Source organism: Atractosteus spatula, chromosome 18 (assembly GCF_055471065.1).
Source record: "Atractosteus spatula isolate fAtrSpa1 chromosome 18, fAtrSpa1.hap1, whole genome shotgun sequence".
NCBI classification, from domain to species: Eukaryota; Metazoa; Chordata; class Actinopteri; order Semionotiformes; family Lepisosteidae; genus Atractosteus; species Atractosteus spatula.
This window is the reverse complement of record NC_142723.1, coordinates 699,219-727,203: the sequence shown is the minus strand read 5'-3', so window position 1 is coordinate 727,203 and position 27,985 is coordinate 699,219. Positions and strand designations below refer to the sequence as shown.

Below are 27,985 nucleotides of genomic sequence, written 5' to 3'. Positions count from 1 at the left end.
ACTCTGCTTGGAAATGTCAGTGAGATTCAGCACCGCATATAGAGAACACGAGTATTACCCTTTGTATTTGGGCAAGTGGTGTAAACTATATATGCGTGGCTGCAAGCCAAGTTTGTCGTGCGCTAATGGCCACCTGTGTGTGTTTCAGGCCATCGAGACCGCCCTGGACTGTCTGAAGAGCGCCAACACTGAGCCGTGCTACCGCCGCCAAGCCTGGGAGGTCATCAAGTGCTTCCTGGTGGCCATGACCAGCCTGGAGGACAACAAACACGCCCTGTACCAGTTACTGGCACACCCCAAGTAAGACTGAGGTGCCCACACACGTGGCCACCCGTGTAGATGGGAGCAGTGTCATGGATGTTTTAAGGTCTTACAGATGCATTTGTGAGCAATTTGAACCCTTGTAAAATCTTGTAATGACATGCTAGGTACTACACAGTTTCTGCTTTCTGAAGTTTCTTGTTTGAAACTGTTTATTAATATGACAGCGGAGTGGGGGGGATTCATGCCACACATATCCATCGCACGCCACAGAGTCCTGAAGGCCAGACTTGGCAAAGGCATCCGGCTCAGACAGCACTGCCTGTTCCAGAGAAAGGATAGAGGCAGTTCTGGCCCGGGTTTGAAGGGGGAGGCTTCCCAGGAGTGTCATTTCTTACATGCATGAGTGTTGTTGAGGGCTTGATTGGGGTGTCGTTCATAAGATTTGCACTGCAGAATAGGATTCAGAATTCATTTGTAAAGAAAGGAGTTTAAGTAGTTTATTTTTAATCTAGAGTTACAAAGGAAAGGCGTACAATTTGATCAATTCAGTGGGACCTGGAAATAAACCTCCGTCCGCCTGCACTCCTCCAGCCCTGCAGTGGTGGGAGCAGACAGGAGGAGCTGCACCTGGGTCAGGCTTATTGATGCACGACGTCCAATGACACAGGCTGCACGGGAAACATACCTTTCGTGGGCTAAGAGCTTGTGTGCTGTTTTTCATTGCTTCAGTAGCAGGATGGGCGGCTCTGGGTTCTTCTGACTGGCCTGTGTGTGCGTGTCACAGCAAGGCAAACATTGCGCTTGTGTGCAGGGGTATTTGGGGTCATTCAGACAGCAACGCTAGGCAAGGCTCTGCTGTGATGCACGCGGTCCTGCAGGAAGACGTGCTTATGGATGAGTGGCTACAAAACAGTCTGCGGTCAGGTTGCGAAAAGGCACAGAGTTACATAGAACGTCAAATCTACTTGGGTGATTCGTAATTAGAAATATTTAAAGCTTGTTGGAACTTGTCTATAAGATGTTTAATAAGGGACACTTGTGCTGTGGCTTGTGTCTAATTTTGGGCTGACAATCTGGTGCCTCTGTTGTTCTCTCGTGAGCAAGAGCAAATTGCCTTTATTAGCCAGTTCCCTGCTGTGCCAGTGCTTTCTTTGCCAAGGTGCGAGAGGCTAAATGTGTGAAAAGTGTCTTGTTTAGTCTTTTTTCTATTAGTTCTCCAGTCTCCATGACCAGACTCATCCTAGGCGGAATTGATAAAAGTCCAGTGATGTGTTTTCACAGGGAGGAGAGTGTGTCAACTAATTGATGCAGTGGCAGATAGATGCTTGTGAAGTGAAACCTTTTTTTAAGGAGAATTGGAGAAAAAGCAGTATTGAGACGGTATGGAGTTTTTGAAAGCTACAAAGCACAGTAATTGCTTGCCAGATTTTGCCCATGTGGGTTTGCAATCGCCTGCTTTGGTCTGCTTGTGCTTTCTCTGGTGCTGAGGGTACTCTGGGACAGGCTGCTGTGAGTGGTGACCAACAGCACCAGAGTTTTCATCTAGGCTTGGAGTTTTTTACGTGGGGGGAAAGGAAAAAAAAGGTCTTTTGTCTTGGCCATTTTTGTGGACCCTAATCTCTCTCTCTCTCCTCCCCCCCCCCTCAGACTTGGGGACTTTACTTTGCTCTCCTGTTTCTGTCCCTGGTTTAACCTTCCTGTCTGGGGCACAAATCAGGGTAATTACTCAGAGCCAGTTATGCTAACTGGAGGGAGGGTCACATTACTATCATTGATCCCTCGTTAGGGGCTAATTGACTTTCCCCTGTCTGTTTATCCTGAGAGGCTGGAGTTTGCAGTGGGGTTGAGATAATGCAGCGTGTCAGTTATGATTTGGAGAGTGCTTCGCTCTTTGTCAGTTGCCTTGATTCATGATGTCCTTTCCCTTTTCGGGTTTGTTAATTCCGAAGGGCTTTCAAGAGGCGGAATGCTTTCTGAATATTGCAAATGCCAGGCTGTAATTGAGTTCCATTCAAGTGACAGTGCAGTGACTCTGAAATTTATCCGACTCTGTATTTCTGAGCTGCTGTCCTTTTAAAGACCGGTAATGAAAGAAAAAGGAGCAATCAGTCACAATTGGTCCCAGGCAGCTGGCATTATGAAACATAAGCAAAAGCATGAATTAAGAATAATATAGCGACCCCACTGCTCAATCATTCAAAAAGACAAACATGAAAGATCCCATTTGGCAGAGCTAATGGAAGTCCATGATGCTCGTGCTTGGCTTGTGTCCAGAGAAGGTTTTAATGTCATCTGCATGTTGGGCGTCTTCTTGATGTAAATCTATGTGAGGAATAGAGATCTGTTTGGCATAAAGATCTTCTTCATTTTAATCAGCACTGAACCTGCAGTTCGAGAGCTTTCAATGTTAATTTTTTATTAATAACCTGCAAAATTTAGAAGTGGATGTTTTTCTTCACCCTCATTTTTTAAATTGAATTAAAAGGTGCAATACACTTCATTTTCTGTGTTTTCAGTGTTTATTTGATATCTCTTTCTTTCATGAAAACTTATTCCTTGCCCTCAAGGTGTAGGTAGTTTTGTTAACAATCAATATTTTCATTATCATAATTGTGATTGTTGTACACTGCTATATTTTTTGTGGAAAAGAATACTGTTGAGATCTCTCAAGAAATGGGTAATAAAAACAAATATGAACGGTATGCAAGCGTATTGGTAAACTCAAGGACAGAAATGGCAGAACTCTCAACAGGTGATCTGTGAAAAGCACTTCAGACCTTTTTTTTTTTTTTAGAGAGTTTTAACGCTTTTAACTGAAGAAATTGATTTGACCAAAGGCAAGTTCAAAGATGTCACGTAATGAACAAAAGTATAAAAGCTGAGCAGGGCGTAACAGAGAGACGTTTGATTTGGAATGTTGGCTTTTAAAGAAAGTCTGTATCTTTTATAGTGCGACACATTGCCATGTCATTGGATGCGGGTGAAGACTTTTGCAAGGCACTCTGTGCTCCTAAGCAGTGGACTGGAGCCTGTATCTTGTGCGTGGTGTGTTAAATCGGACCTGAACTCCAGCTGAGGCGGTGCAGCAGAAGTCGCGTGTTCTGTGTTCTGTCCCCCTGCGGCTTGTAACTCCCCTGGTTTTTTGCTTTGCCAGCTTCACGGAGAAGTGGATCCCCAACGTGATCATCTCTCACCGCTACAAGGCGCAGGACACGCCCGCGCGCCGCACTTTCGAGCAGGCGCTCACCGGAGCCTTCATGTCGGCCGTGATCAAGGACCTGCGGCCCAGCGCCTTGCCCTTCGTGGCCAGTCTCATCCGCCACTACACCATGGTGGCTGTGGCTCAGCAGTGCGGTGAGTCTTTCAGCTTGGTGGCTGTTCGTCTCTCCTTATCAAACTTGTTTACTCTTTCTCTCTTGGTGTCTGTCTTCCTCGCTCTGTGGTTCATACCTGCTTCTTTCTGAGTTTTTTTTCCTTCTCATTCCGGGTTTGTCTTGGGTGCTTGTAGGGCACTATATAAAATTACCCTCTTCTTTTTCTCTGTCTCCGTGGGGCTGAATTCCTAAAGTATTGCAGTGCTGCGATAAATGTTGCCAGATTCTAGTCCATCACTCCACATTGCTGGGGAATGGAATGCAGCACAAAGCAAAATCTCGCTCTTTTGGTTCTTGTTCCTGTCTGGATGTTAAAACATTGTTCAGAATTGTTGTCAAGCAAGGACCAGTGACTTATTCACAGAGCTGGAAGGAGCACTCGCTTAATTCCCGAAGCAGGAAAAGGTATCTGTGCTGTGGGCATTCATACCTCTTAGTAGATGGATTAGGTGGGCGCAGTCTCTAGCGCAGGCAGTTAAGGATGAAGTCTTGTCCAAGGTTCAAGCTTCTTGTTTTCCCCTCTGTGGCTGGCAGGGCCCTTCCTGCTGCAGTGCTACCAGATGGGCAGCCAGCCCAGCACCGCCATGTTCCACAGCGAGGAGAACGGCTCCAAGGGAATGGATCCGCTGGTGCTGATCGATGCCATTGCCATCTGCATGGCCTACGAGGAGAAGGAGCTGTGCAAGATTGGCGAGGTGGCCCTGGCTGTGATCTTTGACGTGGCCAGCATTATCCTGGGGTCCAAAGAGAGGGTGAGGATCTGTGCTGGGCTGCAGTTAGCCTCCCACAGGGCTCGCTGTTGATATTCATGCCTGTGGTAGGCTTACCCAGTGTAGAATTAAATATAATCCCTTTGTGTGAAGAAAACAGGCAGTAGACCTGTCGTGTACCTCTGGCGAGGATGGCTAAGGGACGTTTGATAACTCAGCTTTTGAGATGTTTCCAGTATCCTTTCTCAGTGTCCCTCTTCTTAACACATCTTTTCTGTGTTATGAATAAATAAGGACTCTGTTCACGCTATGCCCGAGGGTATTAAGTCATGTTGAAATGTCCACTGCCTTTAGAGCTCACCTCTCGAAGAACGTGGTGCCTCTCTGCTTGCACTACAATAGCCTTCTGTAATAAACTTATTTAAAACCTATATCGAACTGTGCTGGGACATCTTGCATCCTTACAACCGATAGAGTGTACTAAAACTGTTCTTTTCGACATGCGTTAATGTAAGCATCAGTAAGAATTCTTTCTTCGTTTCAAAATCCTAGTTGGTTGAAAACCGAGTATGAACGCTTCCAGCTGTGCTGTTTATGGTGCCGGATTCAGAGAGGAGGGCTGGTTGTAATTTGTTTTATTTCTGGTCCCCCCCCAGGCCTGCCAGCTGCCCCTGTTCTCCTACATCGTGGAGCGGCTGTGTGCCTGCTGCTACGAGCAGGCCTGGTACGCCAAGCTGGGCGGCGTGGTGTCCATCAAGTTCCTCATGGAGCGCCTGCCCCTTATCTGGGTTCTGCAGAACCAGCTGACCTTCCTGAAGGCTCTGCTGTTTGTCATGATGGACCTCACGGGTGAGGTAGGGAGCCCATGCTGTCACATGTTGCTACCATCGCAGTGCTTCTTGCTTAATACTCCTCTTCAAGGGAACTGCTGCACTAGTAGTTTCTCTAACGGGAATTACAGCCCCCCTCCGGATTGAGACTCCATAACTTATCGGTGCAGTCCCTTCCAGCTCTCCTCTCATTTTCCCTGCTTCCCACTGGCCAGGTGTCAAATGGCGCTGTAGCTATGGCTAAAACCACTCTGGAGCAGCTGTTGGTCCGCTGTGCCACGCCCCTGAAGGACGAGGAGAAATCCGAGGAGCTCCTGGCCGCGCAGGAGAAGTCCTTCCACATGGTGACCCACGACCTGGTGCGCGAGGTCACGTCCCCCAACTCCACCGTGCGCAAGCAGGCCATGCACTCACTGCAGGTCCTGGCCCAGGTCACCGGCAAGAGCATCACCATCATCATGGAGCCTCACAAGGAGGTAGGCAACTCGAAACGCACCCAGCCCAGGCATGTCTTCTCCCTCTCTGCGGTGCATGGCACAGAACCCGAGATCTGTTGTTCTCCTGTGTCTAGGTGCTGCAAGACATGGTTCCCCCCAAGAAACACCTGCTGCGCCACCAGCCGGCCAACGCGCAGATCGGCCTGATGGAGGGGAACACTTTCTGCACCACGCTTCAACCGCGCCTCTTCACCATGGACCTCAACGTCATGGAGCACAAGGTCTTCTACACGGAGGTGAGCCATTGTTCCGAGGAAGCCTTTCCCCGCAGAGGGGAGGTTCTTTCAGTGTCTCAGCCCCTTTCTTTCGGAGGCTTACGGCCGTGTGACGGTTCTGCTGCTCGGCGGGTCTGCGCGGACGTCTTTCCCCTGCCCGCCCATCCCCGACCCGGCTGCGAGGGGGGCGGGGAGGGCTGCGGAGCTTTCCTGAGGAGGCCCTGTGTTCTTGCAGCTGCTGAACCTGTGCGAGGCGGAGGACGCTGCCCTGATGAAGCTGCCCTGCTACAAGAGCCTGCCGTCCCTGGTGCCGCTGCGCATTGCCGCCCTCAGTGAGTCCTCGCCGCGCACAGCCCCCCTGCCTCTTTAAAGCGCTTGTTTCAACAGGAGCTGGTTTTCAAGCATTTATTTGCCTTTTTTGAAACTTTTTTTTTTGGCAAGGGCTGTGACAATGCTAGAATCTCAGTCAGCTGAGCAGTCCTCAGTCATTCCTCTGCGGTTCCCTGGTCATTATCTGCACGTGACAGGTGTATGTTACATGTATAGAATTTACACAGTTGCGGAAGAGGTTGTGACACCCGGGAACATGCCCATTTACATAGAAGCAGAACGTTGCAAATGCGTACTTCCCCACTGCCTGCATGTGCACATGAGTAATACTCTAGGCGTGATTGCAGACCTCTGATACCCTGCCTTACTGGGGCGTGAAAGGATCTCATTATTTTGTCTTCTCCAGATGCTCTTGCTGCCTGCAATTATCTGCCTCAGTCCAGGGAGAAAATCATTGCGGCTCTCTTCAAAGCTCTCAACTCCACCAATAATGAGCTGCAGGAAGCTGGAGAGGCCTGCATGCGGAAGGTTAGTATTCCCCGGAGCCTGGTGTCCCGATCACGGCCGCCATCCCCGAGAACGCGCCCCGCTTCGGCGGCCGTTCGCTGCCGCAGAAAATCAATGCAGGACAGAGCGCTCTGCAAATGCTCTTAGAGTTAAATGAATGTGGTTGTAATACATCATTCCCCGGGAGTAAAAAACATGTGGCTGTTATTGAATCAGGTTTTTTTTAATGAACATATACTCTAGTTTTACTTTTTCAGGGAATTGATTGTGCACAGGAGGCTCGCTCAACAAATAATAAAAAAAGACCTTAATAATTGTAGTTTAAAAAACGCACATTGAAAACATGTAGCTCTCACTCTGTGCATGTATGACTTATTAGAAGTATGGGTATTGATTGAATGCTGTTGACATGGTATTGATTAATTGAACATTCACGATTGACCTGATGAGTTATCACTTTATACCTCATTGTCTTTTGATGTGACATTAATGCTAACAACAGTTTGGAACACTGGAGCTCTACTGGACATTTGTGAAAAACACATGATTGATGTATTGCATCTGGAGCTCAGAAACCAGTGGACAAGTGTATGCTTGTCTGGGCTCTTTGAGAGGGAATGTGTGTGAGTCGCAGACATACGGCCAGTATTGTTTCTGATAGTGACCAGAGCCAATGACACTCACAGAAGACATCCTGCTGATGGCAAACGATTTTACTTTTGTCGTGCATTCAGTAAAATGTTAGCGCGCTTGCTACAAAACTGTCATTTTCCTGAAAGCTTTGTAAGTTTGTTGCCATAATAAGTGAAAAGTTTTGTTTTAGCACTTGGTATAAATCGGCCTCTTTGAATTTTGCACCCAGTCTTTTGAAGGAGCAGACCGTGTTTCTTGCCTTCGTGTTTCAGTTCCTGGAAGGAGCCACCATTGAGGTGGACCAGATCCACACTCACATGCGCCCCCTGCTGATGATGCTGGGGGATTACCGCAGCCTGACGCTCAACGTCGTCAACCGGCTCACCTCCGTTACCCGCCTCTTTCCCAACTCCTTCAACGACAAGTTCTGTGATCAGATGATGGTGAGTGGTGCCCAGCAGTCAATGTCATTTCCTCCCATGTCTTTCGTAGGCTAATCTGGCATAGACGCTCTTGGGGTGTTACATGGGATGCATCCGAAACTAATCCTTTGCACAGCTTTGTTTAACTGACTCGGTTATTCAGTTGAATTTAAAGCATAACTTGTTCTAATCCCTGAGATGCCTAGATGTGGGAAAGTGAACTTGGGTTTATGTCTTAAGACATTCACCTGCGACCCATTGGTAGCCTGAGGTAGTTTTGCTGCCGGTGTGTGTCCAGGTATGTGTTATGTACAGAACTGAGATAAAGTTTTCCTGTTAGATCCCCTTAAACCCGTCTCCTGTCGTCGTTCTCGTTCTCTGCACAGCAACACCTGCGGAAGTGGATGGAGGTGGTGGTGATCAGTCACAAGGGAGGCCAGCGCAGCGATGGCAGTGTAAGTGCCCGCGTGCTCTGCGTTTCACATGGCTGCTCCCAACAGGCCAGTGCCCCAGCTCTGGGGCTAGCTTAACAGGAACCAGTTGTCTAGGAAGCTCAGAGGGCCGCCATAGTGGAAGAAGCCCTGAATTCCTCCCTAAAAGTGCAGATTACCTCTCTGCTGAAAATGCTCTCAGGTGTGCATCCCACTTTGTTTGGCCTTGGCCCAGCACTGCCGGGGAACCTTGGCGTAGGTGCAGTTGCTATCTCTCTTCACTTCCGTGGCAGTGGGCATCTGTGGCTTTGGCCCACTATGGGCTCTGAAGGACACCTTTGGAATTGTGTCTCGCACATCCACAGCTCTTCGTGTAAAGAAGCGCCTCCTATATTTTAGCCCAAGATGCAGTTCCTGCTAATTTCCACTTGTGTCCAGTCTTCTGTACAAGGAAGGTGCTGCCTGGCAGGGTGACTGCAGGTTGTAAGTGTTAAGTGTGAGCTATGGTTTTGCAGTTTGATTGAATGTAGGTGGCAGATCCCAAAGGGTGTCGGGTTAGTTATCTGCCAGACGGAAAGATGTGAAGGAAAGAAGGAACATCTCCTTTACTCAATATAGATAGATAAGACTTTATTGATCCCAAAGGGAAATTGATGTGTTACAGCAGTCCAGCCCAAGACAAGCAAAAAACAGACATCAGAATAGATCAATTAAATTCGATACAGTAATACACAATAAATACATAGGTGTGTGCAAAATATGCTCATAGTCACTGTAAAAACAATAAAATATGTGCAAGGTGTGCATAGGTATATACAGATTGAGTGTCCATAAAAGAAAAAGTACAATGGTGCAACATGCTGTCCATAGATGAGCAGATGAAGGGCTAACAGTCCTAGCCTGGGGCAGCGTTATGCACCCTGACAGCCGCCGGGAGGAAAGACCTGCGGAAACGTTCCCTTGAACACCGTAGCTGGAGCAGTCTGTTGCTTAAAGATATGCGTCATTCCTCCCTTCCCCCCCAAAAAAGACTAATCCTAATTAAATGCAAATAACCTCTCCAATCCTTTGCCTTTTAACTTCCCCACTTTCCTTTCTGCCAACATCTTTGACTGCAGATTAAAATGGAGGTGCTGCTTGTGTAGTGTGGGTGCAGAGGTTTCAAACCACCTCAGACTTGTGCTGTGAAGTGAGGACTTTGTTGCCCTGAGCGGAGCAAGAATGAGATTTGCTGAACAGCGTGAGGCCGCATCTGGGCTGAAGGGTTTGTGGAAGTACGTGACAGCAGCTCTGAGATTTGTCTTTCTGCTGCTGGTAAATGATAAAGAAACTGTTTTTTTTTAAGAAAGAAAGCAGTAGGAAAATGCGGGTGAATCAGACAGTCAGCCCTTGAATCATTAAACTGTAGTCAAACTCCAGAAAAAAATGTAAATATTCTGGTGCCCAGCGGTTTAAGAAATGCTAACGTGGGTTCCGTTCAGTCCCCTTCTAGTGTGATCTAGGCCTGGTTCCACAGGCACCCGATTGATTCAGTAGCACATGACTCTGCCACAGGAATGTGAGTTGTCCTCTTATTATGAGAAGATCTGGTGAATATGAGCAACCCTGTCTTAGAGGGTTATTGTCCTGTCCAGTTAGGTGATGATACCCAGTATAGACTATTGCAGGCCACCGTCCGTCCAGCAGGTGTTATGTGCTATCCTTAAATTCACCCATTATTTCAGTTTTGTTCAGACCACTGAACCTCGAGCCCTGTGCTTTTAAGATGCTTAGTGACTACGTGAACTTAAACCACCTGTCAAAAGCTGTCAATAACCACAGCTGGCCATTCCCGACTTAATTTAGCCAGTTAAATGAATCTAGATGAATCAGGGCGCGCATGTTGCAGTGCTCCTGTGATTTCGGAGCGGCCTGCGAGGCCAGCTGCAGTGCCGCGGGTCTCCAGGACCAGGGCTGTTGTAAGACAGTGTGGACCTCGATGTCCTCTTGTCTGCGTGTACTGGGGGGGCAGCAAGGGGAGTAAACACGCTGGCTGTGCAGGAAAGGACAGGAGGCGCAGAGCGGCCTTCTCCAGTCTTTCCTGTGCCCACCTCCATGCACTCTCCCCGGGCAGCGCGCGGAGTTGCCCTTGGATTTATTTTTCCCTCTTGTTGTTTCCCCCTCCGGTTCAGCCTGCCTCGGAGGGTGTCGAGGTGAGAATCTCGGTCCAGCGCCGCCTCCCCCTTCCTGTTGTGCAGTTTGTTAGTGGTTTCTCCTTGTGACGTTGTTTTGTTGTTTTTTTTATGTGTTTTCTGGTGCTGGTGTTGCTGCCGGTGTGCCCTGTATTTTCCGTTGCGTGTCTGTGTGTATTGCTATCGAGCTGTGACGTGGAGTCGTTTTGGGGTGCGGTGATGTTTCTCTGTATCGAGCTGCCGTTTTCGTGCGAGACGTTCGAGAGAGAGGTGAACTGCCGATCTCCAGGAAGTTGTCTGGGCAAGGCAGTGTTGAAGGCAACATTCAGTGCATCTCAGAAAGTGAGAAAAATGTAATGTGACTGAAATTACTGTCTTTGGAGTACTGCTATTTTTTTGTGAATAATTTAGATGTTTTTCCCCACTGCTACCCAACCTCTCTCTCTCTCTCTGAATTTTTCATGCAGAGAATTAAAATTTAATAAATTATTGAAATGTTGTCGGGAACAGCGCACAGTGACCCGGTTGAGTCGAGTTTTGCCAAAAGCTGTCCTGTGTGTGACGATAATGCTGAGGGTCTCAGTGGAATTGGTTAGGGTTTCGGCGTTCAGCTCAGTGATGTATCTTAATCTCGCAAAACTGCACCAGTTGTTTCAGTTTGTTGCTTAAAAAAGGTATTTGAGTTTTGTCCCTTCAGTTCTGATCTAGGTGGTGTAGCTGGAGACCTTCATGGCGGTTTGCAATGTCCCTTGTTTGTTTACATGCAATTAAGCCACTGTAAGTGCTTGATTTATTTGTAAGACATCAAACTAAACGCTCAACAGCCTTTGATGCCTGCAGTATCAGCTCCTGTTGTTCTCTCTCTGGGGGAGTTCCTATGCCTATAGCTGGACAGTAAGAGAAGCAGAACATGTATGAGATTCCATCATTTATAATTAGGTTTAAGGTGTTCAAGTGGTTAATCTCTCAAACAGCCTCCACTGAGAGAGGAGATTTTTTTACGTCTCTTAAGTGCCTGGCTGGACCACAGCCTGTCTCTGCACTGGTTAGGTGCAGTGTGTCTGTATTGTGAGAATCAGCTCCTGTGGTCCTTAGGAGAGCCAAGCAGAACTCAGGACGGGTTTTAAGTGCGTGGGAGCTTGCAGGGAACATGGCTGGTGTCAGGTGAAAACAGTGTGAAAATAAGTGTTTTCCCCACCGCCTGTACATTTGCCCCGTGTGTGCAGACGCAGAAAGAATGCTTCCTTCTGTAGTGTGTGACGGGGTGGTGGATAAACCCCATTCCATAAATGACACTTGTTGAAATGAGGGAGGGCACTTCCTGTGTGAGCTCGACTGTTCCCTTCGGAACTCGGCAGACTTGACAGCTGGCAGGACTCAGGCTCAGTGTTGGTGGCGACCCCCCCGGTCGGCTGAGGTTAGGCGTTTCCTGGGGGACCTGGCTATGTGTGTGGTGAGGGGGCTGACGTGTGATGTGTGTGACGTGACCCCACCTTGCCTGGCTCCTTTCACAGGAGATGAAGATCTGCTCAGCCATCATTAACCTCTTCCACCTGATTCCGGCGGCGCCCCAGACCCTGGTGAAACCCCTGCTGGAGGTGGTGATGAAGACGGAGCGCGCCATGCTGATTGAGGTAACCTCCAGCCACTGGTCTGTGAAACCGCCCCTTTCTCTTCTCAGAAGCCACGGTTAATTGTAGCTGGTGTCTTCATAACACTGACGTGAACAGTCTGATCATGTTTTTTAATCAGAGCCTCCTCACTCTTGATTTGTGCATCTTACATCTGCAGATCCTTCATTAAAAGAGATTTCAATCTCCGGTGGTTTTTATCTTCATGTTGTTCGAAGGCAGGGTACGTTTTTAATGTTGCCGAGGCATATCAAGGGCTAAGCTGCAGGCGTTCAAAACCAAGCTGTTTTAGCTAAAAATCCGGCTTTAGATATTCTTTCACAAGCTTTTTTTTCCTACTGTACTGTGTTCTTCTTTTATATCGTCAGCTAATATCATCATGCCTCTAGAAAACAAAAAAAAACGACTAGTATCAAAAAAAAAGTTTTAAATGCACACACTCGCTGGCCAAATCCCTCCCTCCCCCCACTGGCTAACCCGGAACTGGTGCTTTAATATTTAGAACAAATAGTCAGTTGAAAACAACACAGCCTTTCTGCTTACAACTTACAGAAAACATTTCAGAACCGACTAAAGCATAACAATCGGTTCTGTGTGGGTCAAGTCGGCTCGGGTCTCTCTGGTTTTCTTCTCAGCGTCCTTTTAAATTGCGCTCATCCTGTCAACAAAAGGCACGGGGTATCAGCCCATCCATCCAGTCCCCTCCGAATTGCCAGCAGCCTAGACTGACGCTGCAGCAGCAAGGAAGACAAAGAAAATGAACACGCCCACCACCTTGAAAAAGAGAAACAACATCACCCGCCGGCGTAACGCTGTGGTTTGTGTGTTGTCAGGCTGGCAGCCCGTTCAGGGAGCCGCTCATCAAGTTCCTGACCCGCCACCCGTCTCAGACGGTGGAGCTGTTCATGATGGAGGCCACCCTCAACGACCCGCAGTGGAGCCGCATGTTCATGGTGAGAGTCGGGCTGTCTTCACTCTTGATCGTGGTCCCGCGACTCGTGCGCTGTAGCCGGTCCCTAATCCCGCGCTTGCGTGTTCGTCCCTCCCAGAGCTTCCTGAAGCACAAAGACGCCAAGCCCCTGCGGGACGTCCTGGCCGCCAACCCGAATCGGTTCGTGCCCCTGCTGCTCCCAGCCGGCACCCCGGCGGCGGTGCGCCCCGGCTCTCCCTCCACCAACACGGCGCGGCTCGATCTGCAGTTCCAGGCCATAAAGGTGACGACGCTGACGACCAGATGCATCCTATTTATCTTTCTTTCTTCTCTTCAAGTGTGCAAAGTTACAAACTTGTAGGGCTTAAGTAAAAAAAATCTCTCGGCATGGCAGATATGATTCAGAAGGAACAAGTAGGGGTGGACTCCACGCTGGAAAACGGAAAGAAGGAACGCATTGCCACTGTTGAGCCTTCTTCACCTGACATACTTCCTGCTCTCCAGCGTGGAAAGATCATTAGCTTGTTGCTCTGCAGCCAGCACATGCTGACACAGCTCCCTGCTTGAACCTCTTCTGTAGACGATTCCTTGGAGCTTTTTCTTCCTTTTTTTACCATTTAAGCATTTTCCTCAACATTCAGGAGTGCTGCATTGCTATGTAATATGGCCCAGAGGCTTCAAATGTGGAGTTTAGTCAGCTGAAAATTTAGGTTGTAGAACATGCTTTTCTTATAGCATCATCTTCAGTGTAGTAAAACAAACAGAGGTGGTAGGTTTTGTGTCCCAGTCCTGTATTAGCGCTCGGCGGGGCTGGTGTCTGTGTTGCTGGCCTAGTTTCCTGCGCTGAGGCGTGTCTGCACCCCTGCCCTCAGATCATCAGCATCATCGTGAAGAACGACGAGGGCTGGCTGGCCGGCCAGCACTCCCTGGTCAGCCAGCTGCGGCGCGTCTGGGTCAGCGAGGCATTCCAGGAGCGACACCGCAAGGACAGCATGGCCGCCACCAACTGGAAGGAGCCCAAGCTGCTGGCCTACTGTCTCCTCAGCTATTGCAAGTAGGCGCCCATCTTACATGCTCATTGTACCACCAGAGCGCAAAGCCTGGCAATAAAACAGTGTTGGAGACCTCCGAAGCACAAGAATGGTTGCAAACCACCCAGAGCGGCCAGCAATGAGCAGATCAGTTTGGAAATACCTGTATGTGCAAGAGTGTCCAGAGGAGGTCAGCTGTTAATTAGAAATTCGTTGGAACAATTACAAATGAGGAGGCCATTTTGGCCCATCCAACCCATTTGGTATGTAATTAGTAGATCTGATGATCTTCTCCAGCTGTTTCTTGAAAGACGTCAGGGTATCGACTTTGGGCTAAGCAGTACCTCCTGTTTTTGGTTTTAAATGCACTTCTGTGTAGTTTCTGCTTGTGCCCTCTGGTTCGTGTTTCCCTGTTAACTCTGAAGAAATGCGCTGGGTGGACTTTATCAGTGCCTCTGAAGATTTTGATTACTAGTATGAGGTGCCCCCCCACCCTGTGATATCCCTGTCCAAGACTAAAAAGGTTCAGTTCCTTCAGCTTGTCAGTGTGGGACAATCAGAGCATGGTAGTTTCCAGCAGGGTGGAAAGTGGTCAGTTCCAGCCTTGTCCAGGGACGCTGGTAGCTGTATATTGATGGCTATGGGTTTTTGGGTAAGCTTACTGCCAGATTACACTGATAAAAACAAATGCAATTCTGTGTTATTGCAAGAGAGTAGATGTTGGCTGTCATTGTATTTGTGAATCAAGTTTTTTTTGTCTTAAATGATAATGATCCATTTTTTGTCTGATTCTTCCAATTCAGTTTTTTTTTTGACTCTCGTCCTCTTCCAGGCGTAACTACACGGAGATTGAGCTGCTGTTCCAGCTGCTGCGGGCTTTCACGGGCCGCTTCCTGTGCAACATGACCTTCCTGAAGGAGTACATGGAGGAGGAGATCCCCAAGAACTACAGCATCACCCACAAGAGGGCGCTGTTCTTCCGCTTCGTCGAGTTCAACGACCCCCACTTCAGCGACGAACTCAAAGCCAAGGTGAGAGTCTTGGCTTTGGAAACAGGCGCCTTAAACACATACCTTTCAGTTTAAATGAAAGTAGAGCGGTTAAGCCAGGGTCCCACGGGTGAAAATGGATCCCCTGAAATATCTTAAGCACTGTGCAAAGAGAAGTTGAGGAGCAAGTCTCTTTTGTGAGCACTAGAAAGAAACTTCATGTGTCAGTAGGGATGCCCACATGTTTCAAACTTTTTCCTTCCTGTGAAAGAAATCTGAATTTGGACTTTTTCACCATTGATGACAAACAGCAATGAAATGAGCTATGTGGCTGGCAGGAGGCCTGTTTTATTTCGCTAATTAATAAGGGACACTGCTTGTTTTGTGATCTTTCTGTGCCATTTGCCTCTCCGGTGACAGACACTGATTCCTGCCTGCGCGGGGCCTTATTGAATATGTATAGCTCTTTTGAAAGGCCTAGGCTGACACACTCTGCTGGGCTCTCAACGGCAGCACTCCACATGATTGTGCAAAATGAAGCATTTAAGAAGACTTATAAATATTTATTTGTGGACGAGGGTGACAGCGATCTTTAATTGAGCCAGCATCTTGTAGCCATCTGCTGTGAAGAGCAGGCAGCCCGGCTCCTGATTGTTTACGGCTTTATTTATTTTCCTCTCATATCCAGGAGTAAGCTGGGAATAGGTGCAGGATTATCCGTTCGAAATGCTGTTTACGTGCAGCACATGCGAAGTATAAGGATGTGTAAAAAAACGTAATGCAAAGACGTACAGAAAAACATATAGAGCCGTCATACATGCATTTGGAATGTACATCGAGCTCCCATTTGAAATGAGGGAAGGCAGGCTTGCACCTTCTGCCAAAAAGGGCAGCCTTTTTAAATATTTTTTTATTTAACCAGATAACTTCTGTAAGCCTTTAGTAAGCCCCAGCATTCTCCTGGAGCAGCTTGAGTGAGGGACATTGTTCAAAGGTTCAGCCCGCTCCCCTCTGGTCTAGAGTCAAGAGCTCTGACCACTGCTCTACCCTGCTGCCCTGAGCCTGCCTGTCTTGTGTGACACTGCAGGTCCCTAGGTCTCTGCGTGGGTGTGAGCACTGAATGGATGGGGGCTACAAGCTTGCAGGGTCTCTGTTGTTGCATGACAAGCCAACAGGCCAAGTGTACTGTATCCAGTACAAAATTAAGGTCTGGCCAACTTCGCCATGTGTGGCTTTTTGTACACCACCGTTCTGGGAAAAACGGTTGACCAGTGAAATAGCCCTGTTATAATAACGTGATCACCGGACTGTGCAGGTCTCAGCCAGTGCTCGGAATTGGCACCCATAACAGTCAGACCTTTTGAGAGCCACATTTTTTAACATCCACAGCTTATCCAAGTAATGGATTCCTTTGGGCATTAGTTCAGTGATGATCTGACTGACGTTTGAGATCCCCAGTGACCTTAGCAGCGTTTTCAGTAGCAATCAAAGTGTTGCTGAACCCTGGGTATCCTTTCCTTTTAAATCTCTGTCACGTATATATATTCACACTGACTTTTTTAATTCGATTTGTTTTCTCTGGCACAGAGCTGATGCCAGTGTTACTCCTGCTGACATTTAAATAATTGACTCAACAAATTTTAATGAAAATGCCACGCTCGGAGAAGGTGGGGAGAGGGAGCTTGAGCCGCAGCCAGGGGTGTGCGATTTTGATTGTGCTGCACAGCTCAGTAATACATTTTCAACAGCATGGTGGCCAGATTGCCTCGTCTTTCTGAAATAAACTCTAGGCTTTCCCGGGAATGTTAAAGGGTGTTCGGGTTGATGTTCCATGTCTCTTCCCAGATTTCATAGGTGGGTGTAAGAGCAGCCCGGAGCAACTCTCCTTCAACAGGGGCAATCAACACAGCTCAGGGTGTTGTTATTAACACTGACACTATTTCTGTGCCAGTCCTGCCCATCCTCATTACCACTGGAATTGCACTTAACACAGATGAAAACGCCCACTTCTCAACTGCAGGCTGATTGAGAGGAAATCTTTGATCAGCTAGGAAAGTGGATGGGCCTTGGAGATCCCAGATTCTCTAGTCTTGATCGGGTGTTTTCAGCTAGTGGCTGAGGATTTCGGCACTTGGTCCAGTCAAGATCTCGGTTGCAGCTTTGGAAGTTAAGCGGACCCCTGTAGCATTTCTGGGCCAGGTCTTCAGTCTCCAGCTGGGTGTGCATGTGTCAGTCCTGCTCCTCGCGGTCCACAGTCCAGAGTGTTATTGGTGATTTTTGAACACCTTGGGCAGCTTTAGGTGTTTAATCTGGCCAGTTTTATAGGTTTACATAACGCTCGATTTATGCAAATATAAGTATACTTAAAACTGTTTTTGTTTTATTGCAGAATATATTCTATTCTTTATATTATCAAATGTGTGCGGGGTAGGGTATAGCCTAAAATAGAAACCTACTGCTATCGAAATATGAAATTCAACATATGCACGTGGCTCAAGAGTGAGATCTGACTGAAGTAAAATTCCACTTACAGAACCAAACTCTTAGTAAATCTTTAAAGATAAGATCCCTTTATTAGCCGTATACAATCTCTTGCATTAGGAATTTGTCTTTTCGCATACCTCAGCTTGCTCTCCATGAGACACACAGACAGGGAGAGAAGCTGGGGGTCAGAGCGCAGGGTCAGCCATTTATTTGGCACCCCTGGAGCAGCTGGGGTTCAGGGCCTTGCTCAGGGGCCCAATGGAGTAGGATTCCTCTGCTGGCTGCGGGATACGAACTGGCAACTTTCCAGCCATAGGCGTAGGTCCTCAGCCACAGTGCCACCGCTTCGCCCGTAAACGTATTACCTGACCCCGACGTGACTTGAACACGCAACCTTCTGATCTGGAGTCCGAAGTGCTACAGTTGTGCCACGAGGTCACAGGCTTTATGAGACTGAAAACAGATTCTGAAACAAGACGTGGAAGAGCCGCATCACGCCCGTAGGGTTACAAGTGTGCCAGTGAACGAATTAGTGAAATTAAAGTCGCTAAGCCCAGAGTACCGACTTGTCTGGGTGGCACGTTGAATGATTTGCCATTCGTTCACTGGCTGCATGACGTCTGTTCCCCACAGGTGCTGCAGCACATCCTGAACCCAGCCTTCCTGTACAGTTTCGAGAAGGGGGAGGGGGAGCAGCTCCTGGGACCCCCCAACCCTGAGGGGGACAACCCGGAGAGCATCACCAGCGTCTTCATCACCAAGGTGCTGGCCGTGACCCAATCTGTGCCCCATACACCCCTCGCGCCGCCCCCACTGCACACCTCGCCGCAGGGTTCAGGAACTTCAGCTAACTGAGCGATGAAGGATTTGTGAAAATATTTTCAGTTCCCTCCCCCCCAAGTGCCAGTCACCAGGCTAAAGATGACCATCATCAAATTGCCTTTAATTGATATTCCACATAGTTTCCTAGCTTCACCTGGCTTCCAGGATTTAATCAGGGTGATGGATTGTAGTGCTGGATGAATTATGATTCACAGCGTGTAATTTTACATTCACTACAGTGTTTCTGCCGAAAGAGTAGGTCATAATAACGATTTGCTGATGGAGTGCCTCTGTCCTCTTTGCAGTCACTTTCTTAGCCCATCACCTGAGTGCATTACACTGGTAATCTGCTTGTTTCTCTGTCTGCCATGCGAGGGAGTGGACAGCAGCCTGTAACCCCTGTCCCCGCCCTCAGGTCCTGGACCCTGAGAAGCAGGCGGACCTGCTGGACTCCCTGCGGATCTACCTGCTGCAGTTCGCCACCCTGCTGGTCGAGCACGCGCCGCACCACATCCACGACAACAACAAGAGCCGCAACAGCAAGCTGCGCCGCCTCATGACCTTCGCCTGGCCCTGCCTGCTGTCCAAGGCCTGCGTTGACCCCGCCTGCAAGTACAGTGGCCACCTCCTGCTGGCGCACATCATCGCCAAGTTCGCCATCCACAAGAAGATTGTCCTGCAGGTCAGCAGGGTCGCTCCCAGTGCAGAAGGCTGGTGTAGGTGCCAGCCTAGCCTGCCCATGGGCATTCCCCTGGCTACCCCCAGCTGGTAGCCTTTTCTACCTTGCCCTACCAGCACTGAAAGGGCATTCAGTGGGTGAAACTGGTTTTAGGACATGGCAGGAGGGGATGATGGCTTGAAAGCCATTTAATCGTAGAGGGGTGTTATTGTGTCATGTTTTCAGGACAGAGCTGGATTTATTGGTGCATCGTGTTACAATCTGGCTTCTTTAGTGTCAGTGGTCAAGCCCTTATAAAGAGTTCATATTCATACGACAGATTGGTGCAGAGAGATTTAATGTAGCACTGAAGTTCTGATTGAGTCATGATGTATAGTGAATGCATGGTGCAAGCAGGCTAAAGCCATGGTTTACTATTTAAAATACACGGTGAAGCTGCAGTGCTCACAGAGGCCGGTGCCATGCTGAGATGCCCTCCCTTACCTGCTCTCCCCAGGTGTTTCACAGCCTGCTGAAGGCCCACACCATGGAGGCCCGGGCCATCGTGCGCCAGGCCATGGCCATCCTGACCCCTGCAGTGCCCGCACGCATGGAGGACGGCCACCAGATGCTGACGCACTGGACCCGCAAGATCATCGTGGAGGAGGGGCACACCGTGCCGCAGCTGGTGCACATCCTGCACCTCATCGTGCAGCACTTCAGAGTGAGTCCCCCGGCCCTCCCGCGCTGCCCACTCTGTAATCGCCAGCATCCTGGAGCTCAATGCCTTTATGTGCTCTCGCCCTGTGACCATCTTTAGTGATTTGGTGTTGCTGTATCCAGTGCAGATCCTGTTCACTGAAAGCATTTTGTGCCTTTGCGTGCAGGTGTACTATCCCGTCAGGCACCACCTGGTCCAGCACATGATCAGCGCCATGCAGAGGCTGGGCTTCACCCCCAGTGTGACCATTGAGCAGAGGAAGCTGGCCGTGGACCTGGCTGAGGTCATCATCAAGTGGGAGCTCCAGAGGATCAAGGACCAGCAGGTGAGAGGTGACCGAATGGCGCCGCCTGTGCTCCAGGCTCGGTGGCTCTCTCTCTTGCTCCGTGCTTGTGCATGGAGCGCTGAAGCCACTACTGGCCTGCCAGTCCTCAATGCCACGCCTTTCTCCTTTGAAGCTTGACAGCAGTGACCGTGTTTAGCAACTGACAAGAGAATGATCTGACTTTTTTAATACGACACTAAGCTGTTTGTGGGGGAAGCGAAAAGAATACTAGTGTACAGTGTAATTTCTGCCACCAGTTCGAGTGCAGTTGCACATCTCCGGGTGGTGCTTGTAGATCTGAAAAGGTTTCACTTTTTTAAAGCGAGTGATGTTTTCCCGAATTGCAACTGGCAGATTTCAGCTTCTCGGGGCTCGTACACAGTAGGCCCCGGAGGTTCGTCATGGTGACGGTCGGTGTTTTCGGCGGCCATGCGGGCTTTCCTTGGCGCCGGCGTGACGGCTCTCGTCTTCCTCCCTTCAGCCGGAGGCGGACGGCGACGCAGGCGGCAGTGGCGAGAGCAGTAGCAGTGCGTCGGGCGCGGTGAAGCGTGGGCTGTCCATGGATTCCGGGCAGGATGTGAAGCGGTTCCGCACGGCGACGGGGGCGGTTGGCACGGTGAGCAGGGTCCTCTGAGTTTGGGGCGGGCGTCGTCTCCGCTCTCCGGGACTGAACCTCCTCTGCCACAGCCTTTCCTTGTGGACTCCGTTTCGGCAGCTTTAAAACTTGGCGTCGCGTCCCCCCTCTCTGTCGCGTATCAGTTTACCTTTTTTCACTTGTGTTGAAAAGTAAGTTGGATGTGAAGAAGGAAAATTTTACTCTCCAGCTGAAATCATGAGTCTTACTGACAAGCTCCAGTCTTTTTATCACTTTTTCTAGATATGGCCTTAGAAAGTCAGGCCACTTGTAATTTCACATTCTGTCCAGATCCTTGTTTTTTTTTTTTCTTTAAAGGAGCGTGCTTTTGTATATAAGGTTGTGTTCCATTTGAGGAACCGATATGGGTGTCTCTGCGAGAAGGAGACTGACAATCTATTTTGTTTGGCAGGTGTTTGGCCGTAGCCAGTCCATGCCGGGCACAGAAACGTTGCTGACCAAGCCGGTGGAGAAGCAACATACCGACACGGTGGTCAATTTCCTCGTCAGGATCGCGTGCCAGGTAGGCAAGACTTCCTCACATTGATCCCCAGCTGTCAGGTTTTTCATCACAGGAAACGGGAAACCAGAACTTTTTAATCGAGTCCTCCCTGTACGCCCACAGAGGGCTCTTGTTCCTATGTGAAACGAGCTACAATTACAGCCCTTTCTCATTAGGATGAAATAATAACTGGATGAAAATATAGGCAGAGCAGTTTAGTTAGCATAACTGCTGTAGGACCTAAGTAGGAGGGCTGCAGGAGAATGTGTGTTTGCCTGGCACAGCAGGGAGACAGAAATGGCATAAATTGAAAATCAAGCCCTATTATAAGAGAGCATCTTAGGCGGTTATTATTATTGCAGTTATTATTTTTGCAGTTTATTCTTCGCCTTCTGAGTCTTGCCGAGCTCTCCCTTCCCTGCTGCACAACGCACAGCGAACACTTTCAAGTCATTTAAAATAGCTGATTAGCCTTCAAGCTTATTGTGGATTTGTAGCAATTGCTTAATTTTAGGTTGTGTGCCATTGTGCACGGAGGGTTTGCAGAACCACTTTGTTTGCTGGCTTGCTTGCCCATTTGCTCTTAATTCAGTACGTTAAAGTTAGCATTTGTTGCCCTAATAACAGCTTTCTCTCGATTGAAAGAAATTGCAAGAAACAACGGGAGAGTGTTTTATGTCAAGGGATATAAAAAAAGGAGGATTGTAAAAAAAGGAGGGTATCCCAGTGTTCTGCATAACTTAAATTTATAGTTATTTCTCTAATTAGGGTATGTTTTCCAGCACGGCACACTGCGGATCTGGAAGAGGGATTTGGGCCTTGTTAATTAACGCGAGTTGCATCGTTTGTGCCTGCAGGTTAACGACAACGCCAACACTGCGGGCTCGCCCGGAGAGCTGCTGTCGCGGCGCTGTGTGGCGCTGATGAAGACGGCACTGCGCCCGGACATGTGGCCCCGCGCCGAGCTGAAGTTGCAGTGGTTCGACAAGCTTCTCATGACTGTGGTGAGCCAGGCCTGTCCCTTTGTGCTTCCCTCACTCGAACTGTCCTGTCAGTTTTGCAGAAGCTTTTTCATCAGTGCTGTGAGTGGAGACTAGGGTTAAGCCGCACATCAACAAACAGCTGCAGGGTCATTTGCAGCAGGATAAAAGTTGGGCTTCAGACCAGGAGTTCTGCCGTTCACCATCTTACCAAGCCCCGTTCAAGAGTTATTCTACAGACAGCCGAGTTTACTACATGAGCCATTCTTTTCAGAATACACAAAGGATTTTAGAGTAGACTGCTGTGGGAGAGCTGTGAATTTTTTGGGCTGACACACTCACGTTGACACACTGGGTAACTTCTGCAGCACTGCAGGACGTTTAAGGTAAATGAGAGAGGAGACCGGTACAGGTGCTGGCGCAGGACACGTGACAGGAAGCACGGGGAGCTGTTTCAAGTGATCAAAGCTCCCTTTGTGGGTTTTATGAGGCAACTGAGCTCTGCTTGGAAGCAGCAGGCTGGTTGTGCAATTAAGGAGGGAAAGAAAAATTGAACTCCTCGATTACAGCAAAGTGTTATAATGGCAATTAAAGTAGGGATGTCTGTATCTGAAAGTATTTTTTAATTCCCCCTCGCTTTCTGAACTGCAGATGTGTACAGTCTAACAGACCTCTGGAATAATGGAATAAAGTTCTCCATGAAGGCATCCCAGACAGCGGAGCTAGGAAGGGATTGTTTGTTTTTTGCAAACAAAAACAGTTTAGCGGACGGACGCGGTTGCCTTCTTTTCAAAGCCACCACCATGTAGTGTACGTGGGACACTTACAGCATGAATTCAAGCCATGTGGCGAAGGGGAGAAGAGGGTCTTATTTTGGGCTGCAAAACTAAATCAATACGAGAGTGAGCACAGGGAGGAAAATCAATACCCTTAATTTCTGAGCTCTGTGAGGACAGGAGCCGAGGGGGCCGGTTTTAAACAGGGTGGAAAAGCTGGAGCTGCACGCGCAGTTTAATGTCCAGCCTGCTGTGCCTGCACAGCTTGTTAAAGCCGTTGATCAGGGCTCTCTTCAAGAGCTTTCTCCGGGCAGAGTGGGCGACAGACCGGGCCACAGGCAGATGGGCTTCTGAGAGCTTTCCAGGTTCCTGCCAGTTTTGTTCAATCAGATGCGTCGCGATCGTTCTTTTGTATTTCTTCTCCCGGAATGGAAGACAAGCAGCCTGATCCAATACGAGATTAATCCTGGGTCCCCTGTGTGGAGCTTTCTTTATTACTAAACCTACTTCGTTTTGCTATCTTGAGTTTATTTTACAAAAACACAGCCTTTTATCTCCCCCCCCCCCCCCTCTCTTTTTTTTTAACCACTGTGCAGGATTAGTGAGGCAAGGTTATCTCCATTTTCTTGGCAATTGACAATGGCTTATGGTTTTTATTTGTTCTTTTTAAAAATCTGGATCATTGCCTGCTTGCCAGCCCTCCTTCGTCCCCGGGAGACCGTCAACAAACAAGCCTTTTGTGTTTAGAAGCTCTTCTAGTCCCTGAAGGAAAAATATAAGAAATGGTTATTGCATCTGATTAAAAGTAATGAACAGCACTCTAAATCAGATTGTTGTGTTTTTGTTGTTGTCGTGTGTGCCAGTGATTTAGGAACACACCGCCAAAAAAAGCCCTGGATATCCAGGGTAATTGTGTTCTTGAACATAAAAAGGACGGCCTGCATCTTGTTTCCCAGGAGAGCAGCCTTCTGTTTCTCAGACCAGATCGATACCTTCAGAAGCTTTTACTCATGGAATCCATGCTTATTCTTGGTGACTTATTAGTCATCGGCACGTTTTCGGAGCATGTGGTTATTGTAATTGCTGTAATTATTGTTACTATTTTATTTATAGGCCTTTGGGTCATCATCACAGAAAATCATACACCGTGGGTATAACGTGATGGATAAAAAGCCAAGCACACACGTCAGTAACTCCGCAGTTAAATATACACGTGCTGACACAAATTAATGTTAATTTTTGAAAGGACACAGTGCAAACCAAGCACAGAGATAAGATAAGATAAGAGCAGTGGTGTTTCTCAGCTGTGTCTGATTCCAGGTTTGGGTCAAAAAGAGCAGATGGTTATTCAGGTCTCTTTCTGTATCCTCCTCCTTCCAACAGGAGCAGCCCAACCAAGCCAACTACCCCAACATCTGCACCGGGCTGGAGATCCTGAGCTTCCTGCTGACAGTGCTGCAGTCCCCAGCCATCCTGGCTCACTTCAAGCCACTGCAGCGCGGCATCGCCGCCTGCATGACCTGCGGCAACACCAAGGTCCTGCGGGCCGTCCACACACTGCTGTCCCGCCTCATGAGCATCTTCCCCACCGAGCCCAGTGAGTGTCCCTGTCCGTCCCCGGTCCTGTTTCCCGAGTCCGCGCAAGGCTCAGCGGTTTGGGAAGCACGGGCGGCGTGTCCCCTTTTGCGAACCAGTTGAGCTTGTCGAAATACTGCTGTGCATTTTTTTTTGGCTTGTAAAAATTTAGTTTTTCCCCGCCTTCTGCAGTGCCAATACTGTCTGCCTGCACAGACAAGCCAGCCGCTTCCCTTAGTGTGCCAGGCCCCCGGGCCACTTTGAGTGGGGTGTGTGTGGTGCAGCGCGGCGAGAGAGGGATCCAGCCAGCTGACGGAGTTCTGTGTCCCTGCCAGGTACTTCAAACGTGGCCTCCAAGTACGAGGAGCTGGAGTGTCTCTACGCTGCAGTGGGCAAGGTCATCTACGAGGGCCTCACCAACTACGAGAAGGCCACCAACTCGAACTCCACGCAGCTTTTCGGTAAGACCGGTTGACGCTCAAGCCCGTAGCTCGGACCTCTCTGGAAAAAGGCCACAAACCGCAGCAGGTTAGAAAAGGGGAGGAAATGTTAAATCCGAATTTGGGATGTTTTTTTAGTCGATGGGTCGCGTTTCGTGTTTATGCGGGACGTTTGATCATAAGAAAGGTTGCAAAAAAGAGGATGTCATTCAGCCCATCCAGCTTGTTCTGTACTGGGGTATCAGATTGGTGCCTCAAAGTCAACCCAGTGGACCAAACAGAGGACACCATTGGAAACTGCACACTGGCTTCCTCCAAGAAAAGACTGGATGACTTCGTATAGCTACCAAATGAGCTATATGGCCTCGTCTTGTTTGTGAACTCTAAATCGAAATGGGCCACCGATAGATATCGGCGATTGCGCGTCTCATTCGATCTGCCGTTCTTGCCCATAAGGCACCCTGATGATCCTGAAGTCAGCCTGCAGTAACAACCCCAGCTACATTGACCGGCTCATCTCCGTCTTCATGCGCTCGCTGCAGAAGATGGTGAAGGAGCACCTGGGACCCCAGACCACGCCTGGCACCACAGAGACGAGTACAGGTAACCACCATCGTTACTGCTAACGAGTCGCGTCGTTACTTGTCACCGGTCCCATTGGAAGTGACTGCTGTTATTGTTAATGGTGCAGTCTACTCCTAGTGTCTCAGAAGCACTGTGGATAAGTGTCTGCTAAGAGGCTAATTAAAATTAATAATGTGGTCTTCTTATAGCACCCCACAAGTGAACAGTCCACTTGGGGGTGTTTTACTGACCGATTTAAAGTGATTCACCAGCACATTCAATAATGCATTGACTTGCTCAGAAAGTAAATGCCATTAATAAATGTATAATTTGATTTCGCAACTCCACGTCTCAGTGCAGCACACTGTTGAATTTGCATTGATTGGAGCAAGGTCACAGAGTACATTTCAGCTTGAAGTCACATAGCCGCTGACATTTCATCCGGCTGGTCTGGTGGCTTTTTCTGCGCAAGAGCGAGATGGGTAACGTCCCCAAGGCTTGAGATATCTCGTTGCTTACTTTCCAAACAAAAGCCACTGTCGTCACACAGATAATAAGAGAGAGATGTGATTTCACAGGGATTGTCCCTGCCCAGGTTCATTGCTCACTTGTATTGTACTGAGAGTTGTTCTCCGGATGAATTAAAAAAAAAAACAGGCCTGCCTTTCACCTTGAACTAAAAACGTAGTCACTCTGCAGCTGGTGACAGTGACTGAGCATGAGCTTGCAGTACCGGCAACAGTCCACTAGGTGCTGCAGCAGCACAGACGGTGTCTCCTGCAGCTGGCAGCTTTCTCAGGGATCAGTGTAATCAAGCTGCAGTGCTATTGAACTGGAGAAAATAAGAGCCTCCTGCTGTTAAGTATGAGTTTATTAAAGAAGCCAGTCTCTATCAGCACAGGCTTTTACTCCTGTTTACACTGATGGCAGTATGCTGTTGGCTTCTAAAGAGCTCGTAATGACTCATTTTCTTGACCAGTAATAGAGAGCAGGTGGTGTGATTCCTGCCTGAGCTTTTCCCACTAATAAGCCCAGCAAAGCTATCCTGCCCTTTCTGTTTTGGGGATCCCTTAAGATTCATTCCTCGGTGTAAGAAAGCTGTTGAGATGAGATTAATCACAGTGCAGTGACAGGAAAGGCAACACAGATTTTTCTGCCCCACTTTTTTTAGATCCGCCAGCTGTTTTCTCCCTGAATTTGGAACTGATCGCAGAGCTCAGCCCTTTCAAGTGTTCGAACACTTTTACCAGTGGGGCCACTCAGCTCCACCCTTTAGAATCCACCCCCCCCAAATAAAACAGGACCAGGACCCTAACACCCTGTTTTTCACTTGAATTAGCTGGAAAAAGGAATGAAAAATAAATGTATAGCTTTCCAGGCCTAAACACAAATGTCGCTGATAATTTAACTGGGAACTAAAATTAGATCAGAAGAAAATAAAGGTTTCAAACGAGAGGTGGCCATGTGGTCCATATTGGGGGTAAGTAGTTGGAGACAGCTTGTTCCACACTCCCACCACCCTTTAGAGCTTTTTTAACCCTCTCTCTGGAGAGCAACACTCTGAGGTCACGGGAGTGGACAACCATTTTTCCTTTGAAAACAGATTTACTTTGTCGTTCGACCTGCTGTAATTAACCCAGCCCTAGATGCGGGTCAGCTGACCAGCCCCTTCTCTTGACCTTTGCCCCCCGCCCAGTGACCAGTGAGCTCGTGATGCTGAGCCTGGACCTGGTGAAGACGCGGCTGGCCGTCATGAGCATGGAGATGAGGAAGAACTTCATCCAGGTCATCCTCACCTCGCTGATCGAGAAGTCCCCTGACGCCAAGATCCTGCGAGCGGTGGTGAAGATCGTGGAGGAGTGGGTCAAGAATAACTCCCCCATGGCTGCCAACCAGGTACCTCAGCACCCATCTTCCCAGCGCCGCATAGAGAGCAGCACCCGGGCAGTTTGTTTTGTTTGCTTTTGTGATCCCCTCATTAAAACCTTAGCCATTATACTTTCAAATTGAGATGAGCGAATAAGAAACCTTTTCTAATGCAAAAGATTCTCTGAAAGCAGTATGGGGCATCTGCACCTCGTACCCAGGTGCCTTCTCTTTGAAGCTCTTTGATGAGGCACTTGTGCTTTGAAGTGGGGATGCAGACAGAACAGATGAGGGAGACACGCTGAGCCTCGCTGACTCGCGATGCATTAAAGATAAATGGGACGAATGTCAGTTTCTCCTTTCTCCCTCTTACTGTGCCTGTTCCTCTACACAGATGCCCAACCTCAGAGAGAAGTCCATTCTGCTGGTGAAAATGATGACCTACATTGAGAAACGCTTTCCAGAAGACCTTGAATTAAATGCCCAGTTCTTAGACCTCGTTAACTATGTCTACAGGTAATTACAGCAATTAATCAACAGGCGCATTACATTGCTCTGTCCATACAGGTATGTAATTCATCTTCTAGTTATGAGGAAGTAGCTTATTTGGCACGCAGACTTGCTGTGCAGCAGACTCTGGAGCAGGAGCCCAGTGGCCCAGCAGGAAGTACC

At 48.6% G+C, this 27,985-nt stretch overlaps 1 protein-coding gene across 3 annotated transcripts in view; it reads left to right on the top strand.

The window, feature by feature from the left end:
- The window catches only part of trrap (transformation/transcription domain-associated protein), a 101,227-nt gene that overhangs the window by 20,489 nt on the left and 52,753 nt on the right, over positions 1-27,985 (top strand). For 2 of the 3 annotated variants that reach the window (XM_088936652.1, XM_088936653.1), the window contains exons 22-48: positions 149-300; positions 3,419-3,618; positions 4,173-4,390; positions 5,005-5,202; positions 5,394-5,654; positions 5,750-5,911; positions 6,126-6,222; positions 6,627-6,748; positions 7,633-7,803; positions 8,169-8,237; positions 11,899-12,018; positions 12,849-12,968; positions 13,065-13,229; positions 13,819-14,000; positions 14,810-15,008; positions 18,084-18,212; positions 18,688-18,954; positions 19,448-19,654; positions 19,818-19,976; positions 20,458-20,592; positions 21,023-21,133; positions 21,970-22,116; positions 24,252-24,465; positions 24,779-24,904; positions 25,340-25,486; positions 27,144-27,343; positions 27,708-27,829. In XM_088936652.1, coding sequence (XP_088792778.1) covers positions 149-300; positions 3,419-3,618; positions 4,173-4,390; positions 5,005-5,202; positions 5,394-5,654; positions 5,750-5,911; positions 6,126-6,222; positions 6,627-6,748; positions 7,633-7,803; positions 8,169-8,237; positions 11,899-12,018; positions 12,849-12,968; positions 13,065-13,229; positions 13,819-14,000; positions 14,810-15,008; positions 18,084-18,212; positions 18,688-18,954; positions 19,448-19,654; positions 19,818-19,976; positions 20,458-20,592; positions 21,023-21,133; positions 21,970-22,116; positions 24,252-24,465; positions 24,779-24,904; positions 25,340-25,486; positions 27,144-27,343; positions 27,708-27,829 — 4,400 coding nt within the window. The remainder of the gene's footprint in view (positions 1-148; positions 301-3,418; positions 3,619-4,172; positions 4,391-5,004; positions 5,203-5,393; positions 5,655-5,749; positions 5,912-6,125; positions 6,223-6,626; positions 6,749-7,632; positions 7,804-8,168; positions 8,238-11,898; positions 12,019-12,848; positions 12,969-13,064; positions 13,230-13,818; positions 14,001-14,809; positions 15,009-18,083; positions 18,213-18,687; positions 18,955-19,447; positions 19,655-19,817; positions 19,977-20,457; positions 20,593-21,022; positions 21,134-21,969; positions 22,117-24,251; positions 24,466-24,778; positions 24,905-25,339; positions 25,487-27,143; positions 27,344-27,707; positions 27,830-27,985) is intronic. The other variant, XM_088936654.1, reaches the window with a different exon arrangement.